Here is a 14,847-nt window from a genome sequence, read left to right on the forward strand (position 1 = left end):
ACACTGTGTTTAGAGATTCGCTGCTCTCTTAAGAGCTGCTAGGCAGGGGCGTATAGGTGTGCTGAAGCTATATCCACACCAGCCCCTTTTCTTAGGTGCTTTGTCCCAGGAAGGTGGGGGCTTTATTTTTAAGTCTCTGATGAGCTGTTGCCATTTTCAGAGGTGTCCTCTCCAGTGAGGACATCTAGTCATGTCTGCCTGCAGCTGCTGAGCTGTGTTGGACTTTGCCCAGTTTGAGCTTCCAGGCCACTTTGCTCACATACTGTCAGGTTGAAATCGCCTAGTTGAGCCTCAGCAGTGGCAGATGCCTCTCCCGCCACTGAGCTTGAAAGTCCCAGGTCAAGCTCAGACTGCTGTGCTGGCTGTGAAAATTCTAAGCCAGTGAATCTTAGCTTGCTGGTCTTTGTGGGGTTGGACCCACTGAGCCAGGCCACTTGGCTCCCTGGCTTCAGCCCCTTTTCCAGGGGAGTGAGCACTTCTGTCTCTCTGGCATTGTAGACGCCTTTGGTGATGAAAAAAAAAAAAAATGCTGTGGCTAGCTCTGTTTCTGCCCAAGCAGCTGCCCAGTTTTGTCCTGGAAACCCAGGGCCCTGGTGGCTGTATATGTACTAGAGGGAATCTCCTGGTTCATGGGTTGTGAAGACTGGGAAAAGCATAGTATCTCGGCCCCAGTGCAGAGAACAGTCTCTCATGGCTTCCCTTGGCTAGGAGAGGTAGTTCCCCATCCCCTTGTGCTTCCCAGGTGAGGTGATGCCCCATCTTGGTTCGGCTCACTGTCCTTGGGCTGCACTCATTGTCCAACCAGTCCCAATGAGATGAACCAGGTAATTCAGTTGGAAATTTGGCAATCACCCACCTTCTGTGTTGACTTTGCTGGTAGCTGTGCACCAGAGCTGTTCCTATTTGGCCATCTTCCATTTTTGTAATCTTTTATATCATTATTTTTACTGTACCTTTTCTATGTTTAGACATACAAATACTTACCTTTGTGTTATAGTTGACTATAGTATTCAGTACTATAACATAGTATACAGCTTTGTAGCTTAGGAGTGATAGGCTATACCACATAGCCCAGATTTGGTATGTTTATTGTAAGTATACTATATGATGTTTGTACAATGGTGAAATCACCAAATGATGCATTTCTCAAAACATCACCCTGTTGGCAAGCAACACATGACTGTATATTTATACATATGTGAGTGTATATGTATATATAAAATGTTATATATATATATATATATATATATACACAATGATAATAAATTTGATTTATTAAATAAAATCAAAATCTTTAACTCCATATTGTTATAAATAAATAAATGTTTTTATGATAGAATGCCAACTAAAAATGTACAAGAAAATCATGGGATTAGAAAAGCATCATTTTGTAATCATCTGAGTAATATTCATCTCAGGCAAATATATCAATGGATGATAACACTAATGGGAGACAGTGATATGAGACATGAATATTTTCATATACGCCAAGCACATTTTCTAAAGCATTAATTTGAATAGGTGGAAAAGTAACTCCAGTGGCAATCTATGGCTGTCACGGTCTTACTCAACAAGCGAAAGGAAACACCACCAGTCATGGGCCAAAGAGACATCAGGCAACATCTGATAGGATGTCAAAGGAAGAAAAAATAACTTCCATATTGGACAAAAATATGTAATTTAAGCATTAGCCTAAATATTTAGTACAATATGAAATTAAGAAACATTTTGCAAGATATTAAGGCCACAAATCAAGGAAAAACAAAGAAACTTTTGAAGGAAACTGGACATTTGCCAGCTGTGTGTATATACCACATGATTCTAGATTGGATTCATTGTCTGCAGAGTGCATTACTGGAACAGATGGTTTTCTAGTTAACATTTCTTTGTAGCAAACTACTCCAAAACAGAGTGGCTGTAAAACAATGATGGCATTTATTTTGCTGGCAACCTGTAATTTGAACAGGCTTCAGTGGAGATAGCTGATCTCTGCTCCACTGGGCAACAGCTGAGACAGCTCAGAAATTGGGGACTGGTATTATTTGAAGACTGGTTCACCCCCATGCCTGGAAGTTAATAATAGTTGTCATCAGAGACCTTGATAGGACTGCCTGTCAGAACACCTACATGTGGCCCATCCATGTACCCCCCCTTAGTTGACTTAATTTATGGTGCCTGTGTTTTAAGAGTAAGCCTTCAAAGAGAGAGAGAGGAGTAAGCTGTATCAAATTTTCTAAAATAGCTTCTACCATTTTATGAAAGGAGTGCTAAAGAATTTACAGACATGTTTTAAAGCCAATCAGATTTAGTGAAATTTGAATGAGGCCCCCAAAAATACACAAGAGTTTACAAAAATTATGCATATGCTTTGGAAGGCTGAGGAGGGTGGATCATGAGGTCAGGAGATTGAGACCATCCTGGCCAACATGGTGAAACCCTATCTCTACTAAAACTACAAAATTAGCTGGGTATGATGGTAGGCACCTGTAATCCCAGCTACTCAGGAGGCTGAGGAAGTAGAATCTTTTGAATCTGGGAAGCAGAGGTTGCAGTGAGCTGAGATCGCACCACTGCACTCCAGCCTGGCAGCAGAGGGAGACTCTGTCTCAAAAAATAAAAATAAAAAATTATTCATATGATTTTTCTTTAGGTTTATGTGTCAAACAAACATAAAAATTGGAATAACATTATTAATAAACCACAGGTGACATATGTCAAAATACAAAAAGTATTCCTCACATGTGTTTTGATCAGCTTAGACTGCCATAACAAAATACCATGAAATGAATGGCTTAAACAACAGAAATTTATTTTCTTAAAGTTCTCGAGGCTAGAAGTTCGAGATCAGGGTTCCAACATGATCAGGCCCTGATAAAGACTCCTTACTAGCTTGTAGACAGCTGCCTTGTTGCTGTGTCTTCATATGTCAGAGACAGGGAAAGAGAGGAGAGAAGAAAGAGGAGAGAGAGAAAGAGAGGGAGTGAGGGAGATGGAGGGGGTAGCGACCCAGTGTAGAGAGACCTGGTGTGGCTGCTTCTTCTCATAAGGGAACTAATTTCATCAAGAGGACCCCATCCTCATGACCTCATCTAAACCTAATTATCTCTCAATATACCGTCTCCAAACTCAATCACATTGATGGTTAGGATTTCAGCATCTGAATTTAGGAAAGGTGCAATTCAGGCCAAGGTAACATGATAAAATTGTATTGAACCTTGAAAAAATTAAAATCAAGTATACAATATTAAATTTCAACTCTGTGAAGACCTAAGGGGAAATAAATTACATCGTGTAGGTTTGTAGCTTTCCGATAGTATGGCTTTGATATGGTGATACATCTCTGAGATTCTAGACACATGGATGGCTATGTAGTCCTTAGCCTATTTCCCTTGAATATCAGTTGCGTTGGTAGGGGGTGTATAGTAGCTGAATTGCAAACAGTGGAAGATTGTGGTACCTATCAGTGGCTGAAACACAGGCCTTTTATGCTATTGAAAGAAAGAGGATCCTGCTTTTGGGTCCATTTTATTTCTCCCTTTGTTCTCCTTCTCAGTGACAGTATCAAACCTACGGTCACTTTACTCTGTGGGATGTATCATTTCATTGCTGCAGTAGAATCTCACTCCCAATTACTCTGGCCAGGTTAGGTAACTCTAATTTTTCTAAGCCTTGCACTGGTGTTCAGAGGTAGGCTGGAGCTCACTTTTTTGAGAAAGTCAGAACTTTCCCCTGGAAGAATTTTTGAATAGGCTTACATGACAAGGTTCATGTTCAGATTGAAGTCCAAATCCTGACTTTGTGGGGGAAAGTACCACCTAAACACTGATTCTAAACTTTTATTTTGAGATAATTCTAAGTGTACATACAGTTGTAATAAATAATACAGAGAGAATCTGCAACATTCACCTAGTTTTTCTCAATGGTAACATCGAATAAAACTGTAGTACCATATTACAGGTAGGATGTTGCCATTGATGCAGCTGAGACACACAACAGCTCCATCACTGCAGGCATCCCTAGGTTTCCACACTCACTTTCCTACACCCTCATGTTAACCCCTGACAATCACTTATTTATTCTTCATTTCTAGAGTTTTGCTTTTTAAGAATGTTATATTTAGAATCATATAGTAGCTACTTACTTTTCCAGATTTTGTTTTTCACTCGGCATAATTCCCTGGAGAATCATCCAAGTTGTATATATCAATAGTTTCTTTTTTCTGATTAGTAATCTACAGTATGAATGTATCACAGTTTATTTATCTATTCATCCATTCAGGAACATCGGAGTTGTTTCTAAGTTTTGGCTATTATGACCAATGTTACTATGAACATTGTATACAGTATTTTGTGTGAATATTTTTTTTCTTTATCTGAGATAAATATCTAGGTGTGTGATTGCTGGGCCATATGGTGGATGCAAGTTTTGTTTTATAAAGTGTTTTGCAGAATGATTACAATACTTCATATCCTTTCCTGCAATAATTCAGTTTCTCCATATCCTCTTCAGTCTTGGTGTTGTCATTATTTTGTGTTGAAAGTTGTATAGTGACATGATAATGGCTGTGTAGTGATATTTCATTGTGCTTGAAAAGTCAGGGTCTTGCTATGTTGCCTAGGCTGGTCTTGAACTTCTGGGCTCAAATAATCCTCCCAGCTCATCTACGCATATAGTTGGGACCACAATCATTTGCCACCTTGCCTGCTTCGTTGTGCTTTTAATATGCATTTCCCTTATAACTAATCACATTAAACATCTTTTTATGTGTTTATTTGCCTGCCATATATTCAGTTCAGTAAAATGTCTATAAACCTTTTGCCCATTTTCTAATTGAATTGTTTGTGGGTTTTGTTGTGGTTTTGAGGTTCTTTTCATACACTAGGTACCAGTCCTCTGTAGGATATAAGGTTTGCAAATATTTTCTCCTACTCTCATAGCTTGTTTTCTTAGTCTCTCAGTCAAGTCTTTCATGAGACAAATTTTTAAAATTTTTATGAAGTCTATTGCGCTATTTTTTAATGAATTCTGCTTTTGGTGTAAAATATAAGAACTATGTGCCTAACGCTACATAACAACATTTTCTACATTTTTTCTCTAAACTTTTTATAGTTTTATGTTTTACATTAAAGTCTATGATATATTTTGGTATTTTTTTTTAGTAAGATGTGAGTTTTAAGTTAATCTTTTTGTTTTTCTCTGTTGCATATTCAAGCTTTTTATTCCTCCATTGATTTCCTTTTACACCTTTGTCAAAACTCAGGCTTACTGGTGTGTATTTCTGGCTTGTCCAGTGCACTCTACTAAGCAAAACGTCTATCTCTCTAACAATATCTCACCTTGATAACTGTAGCTACTAAATAGACCTTTACATTAGGTAAAGTGATTCCTCCAACTGTGTTCTTTATATCAATATTATAATTGTTATTCTTATGTTTTGGTTATTGATTTTAGAATATGTGTTTCTATTCTATTCTTATATGTTGATTTTAGAATATGTATTTATAGTCTTCAAAATATTCTTGTTTTAATTGCATTAAACCTGTACAAAAATTTTAGGAGAATTGTCATTTTTAGTAGGTTGAATCCTCTGATCCACAAAAATGTTGTCTTTTCATTTATTTAGTTTTCTTTGATATCTTTCATGAATAATTTGTAAACTTCAGCATAGATTATCTGTAAATGTTCTAATAAATTATTTAATTGGCTTGGAAGTAATTACAAATAGTATGTTTTAAATTTTAAATTTTTAATTTCTGTGGCATATAGTATGTGTATACATTGATGGGGTGAATGGGATGTTGATGCAAGAATGCAACATAAAATAATCACATCATGGAGATGGAGTATTCATCCCCTCAGGCATTTATCCTTTGAGTTATAAATCAGTTATACCCGCTAAGATATTTTAAAATGTACAATAGTAGGTCTTATTCATTCTTTCTATTTTTTGTACTCATTAACCATTCCCACTTCAACTCTCACACTCCCACTGTCATTGCCAGTCTCTGCTAACCATTGTTTTACTATGTCCATGAGTACAATTGTGATTTTTAGATTCCATAAATAAGTGAAGACATAGGATGTTTGTCTTTCTGTGCCTGGTTTAGTTCACTTAACACAATGATTTCTAGTTCCATCTACATTGATGCAAATGATGATCTCATTCTTTTTACAGCTCAATAGTATTCCAGTATGTATATGGACCACATTTTGTTTATCCATTCATCTGTTGATGGACACTTAGGTTGTTTCCAGATCTTGGCTATTGTAAATAATGCTGAAACATACATAGGAATGTAAATATATCTTTGATATACTGTTTTCTCTTCTTTTGAGTGTATACCCAGAGATGGGATTACTGGATCATATTGTAGCTCAATTATAAGTCTTTTGAGGAAGCTCCAAACTGTTCTCCATAGTTGTTGTAATAATTTCCATTCCTTTCAATAGTGTACAAGGGTTCCCTTTTCTCTAGCATTTATTATTGTCTGTCTTTTAGATATAAAAGCCATTTTAAAAGGGAAGGTAATACCTCATTGTAGTTTTGATTTGCATTTCTCTGGTAATGATGTTAAGCATTTTTTTTAATTGTACTTTAGGTTCTGGGGTACATGTGCAGATCATGCAGGATTGTTGCATAGGTACATACATGGCAAGGTGGTTTGCTGCCTTCATCCCCCATTAACCTAATCTGGTATTTCTCCCCTCATTATCCTTCCCTACCCTGCCCACCCCTGCTCTCCCTCCCCTAACCCTCCCCTACTGACCACAGTGTGTGATGCTCCCTTCCCTGTGTCCACAGGTTCTAATAGTTCAACATCCACCTATCAGTGATAACATATGGTGTTTGATTTTATGTTCTTGTGTCAGTTTGCTGAGTATGATGGCTTCCAGATTCATCCATCTCCCTGTGAAGGACACGAACTCATCATTTTTTATGGCTGCGTAGTATTCCATAGTATATATGTGCCACATTTACTTTATCCAGTCTATCAATGATGGACACTTGGATTGGATGTTGAGCATTTTTATATGCCTGTTAATCATGTGTGTGTTTTAAGAATTATCTATTCAATTGGTTTGCCTATTTTTTTAATTGAATTTTTAGATGTTTTCCTATAGAGTTGCTTGAGCTCCTTATGTATTCTGGTTATTAATCCCTTGTCAGTTGGATAGTTTGCAAATATTTTCTCCCAGTCTTCACTTTGTTGACTCACTTTGTTGATTGTAACAGCAAAAGTTTTTCAGCTTGATTTGATCCTGTTTGTCCATTCTTGCCTTTGTTGTCTGTGTTTGTGGGAGTATTGCTCAATACATTTTTGCCCAGACTAATTTTTTTTTAATTTTTGGTGTTCCCTTCCATTTCTTTCATCAGGATGTTAAAGTTTCATTATGGACATTTTTCACTTCCTTGGTTAATTCCTAGGCGATTAATTTTATGTGTGCTCTTGTAAATTGAATTACTTTTTAAATTATTTTTCAGATGTTTCACTGTTGGCATAAAAAAATGCTACTAAATTTGTATGTTGATTTTGTATCCTGCAACTTCAATAAATGTGTTTATCAGTTCTAATTATTTGGAGGGGCCTTTAGATTTTTCAAAGTATAATATCATATAATCTGCAAACAAGGATAATTTGACTTGTTCATTTTGAATTTGGATGCCCAACTCTTTTGCTTGTCTGATGGCTCTAGGTAGGACTTCCAATATTATGGGGAATAACAGTGGTGAAAAATGGGCATTGTCCTTGTGTTCCAGATCTCAGAAGAAAGGCTTTCAGTTTTTCCACATTCAGTTGATACTAGCTTTGGGTCTGTCACATAGAGCTTTTATTTTGTTGAGGTATGTACCTTCTATACACAGTTTTTTGGGGGATTTTATCACGAAGAGATGTTTAATTTTTTCAAATGATTTTTAGATCTATTGATAGGATCATATGGTTTTGATCCTTCATTTTGTTGATTTGATGTACCACCTCGATTGGTTAGTGCATGTTGTATCATCCTTGCATCCCAGGGATAAACCCACTTGGTCATGATGAATGATTTCTCTAATGCATTGGTGAATTCAGTTTGCTAGTGTTTTGTGGAGGATTTTTGCAGCAATATTCATCAGAGATTTTGGCTTGTGGTTTTCTTTTTTTGATGTGTCTTTGTCTGGTTTTGGTATCAAGGTAATATTGATTTTATAGAATGAGTTTGGAAGTATTCTATCCTCTTCTATTTTCTGGAATAGTTTGAGTAAGTCTGGTATTTGTTCCGCTTTAAATGTTTATTTGATTGGATTCAGCAGTGAAGCCATCAGGCTCCAGGCTTTTCTTTACACACACATATATATATATATATATATATATATATATATATATATATATATATATATATTTTATTATGGCTTTGACCTTGTTACTTCTTATTGGTCTGTTCAGGTTTTGGATCTCTTCTTTGCTTAATCTCAGTAGATGGTATTGTGTCTAGAAATTTGTCCATTTATTCTAGATTTTCCAATTTGCTGGCATATGGTTACTCATAGTAACTATTAATGACCTTTTGGTAGTATCAGTTTTAATGACTCCTGTTTGGTTTCTGATTTTACTTATTTGTATCTTTTTTTCTTAGTTTGGCTAGAGGTTTGTCAATTTATTTAACTTTTTGAAAACCAACTTTTTTGTTTCATTGATATTTTGTACTTTTTTTAAAAAAAACAAATCTGTATTGTCTAGAAATATATATATTTATATTAAAATCCTTGGGCCTGGGGTCAGGAAAAAAAGAAGAAAAAATTCCCCCACAAACTCATTTCTCTCATTTCCCAGTCTCCTTCCTCCTCTTCTACACCTCTGATATAAAGGACATTATGACACCTTATTAAAACTTCACCCAGATGTCCAGACAACACTTCATCTATGTATTCTTCTGTATTTGCAAGCTGCATGTTCACGTAGCCATCTACAGATACCAGGTAGCCCTTGTACTCCATTCCCCACTTAAGTCTCACCATCACTGGCTTTCCTGTTAGTCCACTGAGGAAAGGTTTGGGATTGAGGGGTAAACTCATCTTAATCACGGGCTAATGCTGCAGGCTGCTTGCTACCAACCAGGCCGCCACTCATCCCTTGTGACTATAGCAGGTACCGCAAGTCCGGAACCAATATTTTGTACTTTAAAAAAAAATTTCTATTTCATTTATTTCTGCTCTAATCTTCATTGTTTATTTTCTTCTACTAATTTTGGGTTTCATTTGCACATGCATTTCTAGTTCTTTAAGATGCATTGTTACACTATTTATTTGAAATCTTTCCTCTTTTTTGATGTGAGAACTTACAAACTTCCCTCTGAAAACTGTTTTTGTGGTATGTCATAGGTTTTGGTATGCTGTGTCTACATTATCATTTGTTTCAAGCAATTTTTCCATTTCCTTCTTATTTTCTTCATTGACCCCCTGGTCATTGAGGAGCACATGGTTTAATTTCCATGTATTTGTATAGTTTAAAAACTTCCTCTAGTTATTAATTTCTAGTTTTATTTTATTGTGGTCTGAGAAGATGGCTTGATATTATTTCAATTTTTTGAATGTTTTCAGACTTGTTTTGAGACCTAATATATAGTCTACCACTGATAATGATCCATGTGCTGAGGGAAAGAATGTGTATTTTGTAGCCAGTAAATGAAATGTTCTATAAATATCTATTATATCCATTTGGTCTGTAGTGCAGAATAAGTAAGATGTTTCTTTGTTGATTTTCCATCTCAAAGTGGGAGGTTGAAGTGGGAGGCTGAAAGTAAAAGGTTGAAGTTTCCAGTTATCATTATATTTGGACATATTTCTCTTTTCAGTTCTAATAATGTTTCCTTTATATATTTGGGTGCCCCAGTGTTGGGTATTTAAAATTGTTACATATCCTCTAACTGAATTGATGCCTTTGTCATTATATAGTGACCTTCTTTGTAGCTTCATATAGTTTACGTCTTGAAATCTATTTTGTCTGATGTAAATATAGCAATTCCTGCATTTTTCAGTTTTAATCGGCAATAAATATCCTTTTCCATACTTTTCAGTTTATGTGTATCTTTATAGGTCAAGTGTATTTCTAATAGGCAACATTTTAATGGATCCTGTTTTTTCATTTATTCAGCCAGTCAACGTCTTTCGATTGAAAAATTTAGTCCTTCTTTTTTTCTGGTTGTTTTGTGGCCTTCTCTTCCTTCTTACTTTCTTTCCTGTCTTCCCCTTAGTGAAGGTGATTTTCTCCAGTGATAAGACTTAGTTTCTTGTTTTTTAGTTTTTGTGTATCTATTGTACATTTTTGGTTTCAGATTACTATGAGGCTTGCAAACATTGTTTTATAACCCATTATTTTAATCTGATAAGAACTTAACACTGTTTGCACAAACATGGAAGAAAAAACTACTTAAACTCTATGCCTTGGCTTCTTCCCCTCATTAAATTTTCCTTTATTAAATTGTTTTTTATTCACACCTTAGTGTAATGACTATGTCTAGAAAATTGCTGTAGTTATTATTTTTGAATGCTTTATAATTTAGTCTTTCTATTCAGGATAAGAGTAGTTAACACACCACTATTACAGTGTTACAATATTCTGTGTTTTTCTGTTTACTTACTAAGGCCAGTGAGTTACATACCTTTAGATGATTTCTTACTGCTAATTAACGTCCTTTCCTTGTGGTCAAAGTCATCCCTTTAGCATTTCTTGTAGGAAAGAGCTGGTGTTGATGAAATCCCTCAGCTTTAGTTTATCTGGGAAGGTTTTTATTTCTTCTTTATATTTGCAAGATATTTCTAATAAATACACTTTTCTAGAGTAAGCATTTATTTTTTTCCTTCAGCACTTGAGATACCTCATACCACTGTCTCCCGGCTTGTAAATTTCCACTGAAAAGTTGGCTGCCAGAGCTATTGGAGTTCCATTGTATGCTATTTCTTTTTCTTTGATGCTTTTAGAATCCTTTCTTTACCATTGACTTTTGAGAGTTTGATAGTTAAATGCCTTGAGGTAGTCTTCTTTGGGTTAAATCTGCTTGGTGTTCCATAACCTTCTTGTAGTTGGATATTGATATTGAGAGTTTGATAATTAAATACCTTGAAGTAGTCTTCTTTGGGTTGTCTGCTTGGTGTTCTATAATCTTGGATATTGATATCTTTCTCTGGGCTTGGGAAATTCTCTGTTAGTCCTTTTGAATAAATATTCTATCCCTATCTTTTTCTCTACCTTCTTTTAAGGCCAATAACTCTTAGATTTACCCATTTGAGGATATTTGCTAGATCCTATAGGCAGTGTATTGTTTTTTTAATTCTTTTGTCTCCTCTGACTGTGTATTTTCAAATATCCTGTCTTCAAGCTCACTAATTATTTCCCCAGCTTGATCGGGTCTGCTATTAAAGAACTCTAATATGTTCTTCAATGTGCCAATAACGTTTTTCAGCTCTAGAATTCCTGCTTGATTCTTTTTAATTATTTCAATTTCTTTGCTAAGTTTATCTGGTAGCATTCTGAATTCCTTCTCTGTGTTATCTTGAATTACTCTGAATCTTTTCAACATAGCTATTTTAAATTCTGTCTGAAAGATCACATGTCTCTGTTATGTGTGACCTTTCTCCAATATTGGTCCTTGGTGCTATTTTTAGTTCATTTAGGGAGGTTATGTTTTCCTGGATAGTGTTGATGCTAACCCCATTCTTTGGTGTCTGGGCATTGAAGAGTTATGTGTTTATTGGAGCCTTCACTCCGCGATTATTATAGTCATTCTTTTTTGGGAGGCTTTTGGGTATTTGGAAGGACTTGGGTGTTGTGATCTAAGCTGTATCTGCTACACAGTATATCCCAAGCCCAGTAAATGCAGTGGTTCCTGCATAGTCATAGAGGTTATTTGCTATCTGTAGATTAAGCCTTGGTGGTCTTGAACATAAACTGAGAGAATTCGGTGGATTTCCAGGCAGAGATTCTTGGTCTCTTCTCTTACTTTAAAAAATATATAGAGAGAGTCTCTCTGTCCTGAAGCTGGGGGTGGAGTAACACAAGCTCCACTGTGGCCCCTACCAGTATGACTACACTAGGTCAGAACTAAAGCTAGCACAGCTCTGGGTCTTGTTCAGGGTCTCTCTACCTCTTAGGAATTGGCAAAGCCATCCAGGCCTATGTTGTTCTTTTCAGGGCAGTGAGGTCTCCAAGGCTTCAGGTAGATTCAGAGGTGCTCTCAGGGAGTCAGAACTAGAGCTAAAAACCTTGAAAGTCTACCTAGTGTTGTATTTTACTGTGGCTGAGCTGGCAATCAAACCACAAGATGCAATCCTTCCTACTCTTACCTTTCCTTTCCAAAGGCAAAGGAGCCTCACTCAGTAGCCACCACCACTCCAGACCACAGTATTGCCAGACTACCACTGATGTTCTCTTAAGGCCCAAGGATTCTTACATCAGCTTGTGGTGAATGCTGACTGGCCTAGGATTCATGCTTCATGTAGGCTCTCCTCTGGCCCAGGGCAGGTCCATAGTGCAATCCAAGTGTCAAGTCCTGGAACTGGGGACTCCAGGAGCCTGCTGGTGCTCTACTACCCTGTGACAATGCTGGTACCTAAGGTATAAGACAAAGTCTTCCCTTTACTTTTCTCTCTGCTTTTCTCCAGTAGAAAGAGTTTTTCCATGTAGCCACCACAGCTGGTAAGGTGCTGAGTCTCTCCTGAAGCCACCATTTCTCAGCATCTCACCCAATGCCCTCAACATAGTTCCTGGGTATTGCTATTGGTTATTCAGGGCCCATGGGCTCTTCAGTTACCAGGCTATGAATGCTTCCAGGACTGGGTCCTTTTTTTCAAAGTAGTAGATTCCCTTCTGGCCCAAGGTATGTCTAGAAATGTCATCTGGGAGCTAGGGCCTGGAATGGAGTCCTCATGACTCTGACTATGACTTATCTTGCTATGACTAAGCTAGTGTCCAAGATGCAATACAATGTCCTCCCCACTCTTCCTTTCCTTTCTTTAAGTGGAATGATGGGGTGTCCTTTACAGCCATGAGCTGTGCAGCCTGGGGTTATGGGATGATACCAGTACTCCTTTGGCTGTCCCAGCTGGGATCTCAGTATGCCAGTCACATGCCTTGCCAATCCACAGTCTCTGGATCTAGTTCAACACCAGGACTTGAAGAATTGGCAGGTCCTGATGGCCTAGGCTACCTTTTAAGTTTATTTGGAGGCACAGAGCACTATATCCCTTGGTGGCGAAGTTTGGGTCACTGGGACTGGTGATTCCTGCCTTGCTAGGGCTGGTTTAAATGCTCCCCCTGTCAGTGGGCATCAGCTGAGTCTTGTGCAGTTTTGCTTTCTGCTCTAACAGGACACTACTGAGTCCAGTGCCTCACAATTGCCATATTCTCCTTCACCTAGTGCCCACAGTTGTTCTCCTGTCCTCACTACTGCTGCCAAGGTATGGGGAGGGTGGGGTGTAGGGAGAAGGGGTGGCATTGACCAATTAGGGCTCTTTATCTATACCTCATGGCCTTTTTCAGTCACACAGAGTTAAATCAGCTACTATGGGTGCTCACACAATTTTTTGTTATTATGAAGGTGATTCTTCTGTGTAGATAGTTTCTAAATTGCAGTCCTTGCAGTGGGAGATGATCGGTAAAGCCTACATTTCTGCCACCTTGCTCTACCCCAGTATAGTGTTTTAGATTTTTGTTTCTACAGGCTTATTGTTAACATATAAAATTAATAGATTTTTGATGGATTCTAATATCTTCTGATCTTGCGACTACTAAATGATTTAACATTTATTAGTTATAGAAAATTGTGTTTGCATTCTTTGGGATTTTCTATGTAGACAATCATGCCGTGTTCAAATAGAGAAAGCATTATTTCTTCCGTTTTAACCCGTGTGAATTTTATTTCTTTTTCCTGCTATGTTAAAATGGTTAGAAATTCAAGTGCTATTTTAATAAGGGAATAGTTTAACTGAACACCATTGCCCTGTTTGCAGGAACTCATCCAGTCTTTCACCATTAAGTATGATGTTTGCTGTAGGTTTTTAAAAATGCTCTCTGTCAAATTGAGAAAGGTCTCATTTATTTCTATTTCCTCATTTTTTTTTATTAGTATGAATTGGTGTTATATTATGCCACATTCTATTCTACATAAATTGATATAATTATATAATTTTTCTTTTTGGGCCTATTGACACAGTGGCTTATTGACACAGTTGATTCATGAGTGTTTAAAGAGCACTGCATATGTTGGCTGTGGTATATAGTGCTTTTTCTGTATTGCAAAATTTTATTTGCTAATAATTTGTTGAGGACTGCTGTGTGTAATTATATGTGCAGTATTGGTCTATAGTGTTTTGGCTTTTTTTAATACTTTTTTTTCATGTGGTTTTGGTATCAGAGTACTATCAATCTCATAAAAACTAGGTAGTATTTTATCCTCTTCTATTTTTTTTGGAAGATATGTAAAATTGGTGCTAACTCCTTTTTTTAAATGTTTCGTAGAATTCTCCAGTAAAACCATCTGTATTTGAAGATTTTTTTTTGAAGCATTTCAATTACAAATTCAAGTTCTTTAACAGCATAAGACTATTCAGATTATTTATTTCATGTTGATTGAGTTTTAGTATTTTGGGTTTTCTGAGATTTTTGCTCATTTTTTCTACAGTCTCTTAAGTCTTTCTTCTCCCTGATTACTGTACCCATCCATGCCCATGACTATCCGTGATAGTCATTCACTCATCTGGGAGAACAGCCCTGTTCTCCTTTTACTTCTTTTGTATTCTTCAAAGCCATATAACTCTCCAGTGTTTCCCCCCACCTTATAAACGAGTGAGGTATGCCCATGTTATTTCTG

General features: G+C 36.8%; 2 protein-coding genes across 2 annotated transcripts in view; one reads left to right on the top strand and one right to left on the bottom strand.

The window, feature by feature from the left end:
• Window positions 1–14,847, top strand: part of SGCZ (sarcoglycan zeta) — a 1,190,199-nt gene that overhangs the window by 1,130,640 nt on the left and 44,712 nt on the right. The gene's annotated exons all lie outside the window — the stretch shown is intronic.
• On the bottom strand, window positions 8,759–9,055 carry LOC108308986 (small nuclear ribonucleoprotein F-like). Its single transcript, XM_017535065.2, has one exon. The coding sequence runs from the start codon at window positions 9,053–9,055 to the stop codon at window positions 8,759–8,761; it is 297 nt and encodes a 98-aa protein (XP_017390554.1).

Source organism: Cebus imitator, unplaced genomic scaffold, assembly GCF_001604975.1.
Source record: "Cebus imitator isolate Cc_AM_T3 unplaced genomic scaffold, Cebus_imitator-1.0 Scaffold5, whole genome shotgun sequence".
Classification (NCBI taxonomy): Eukaryota; Metazoa; Chordata; class Mammalia; order Primates; family Cebidae; genus Cebus; species Cebus imitator.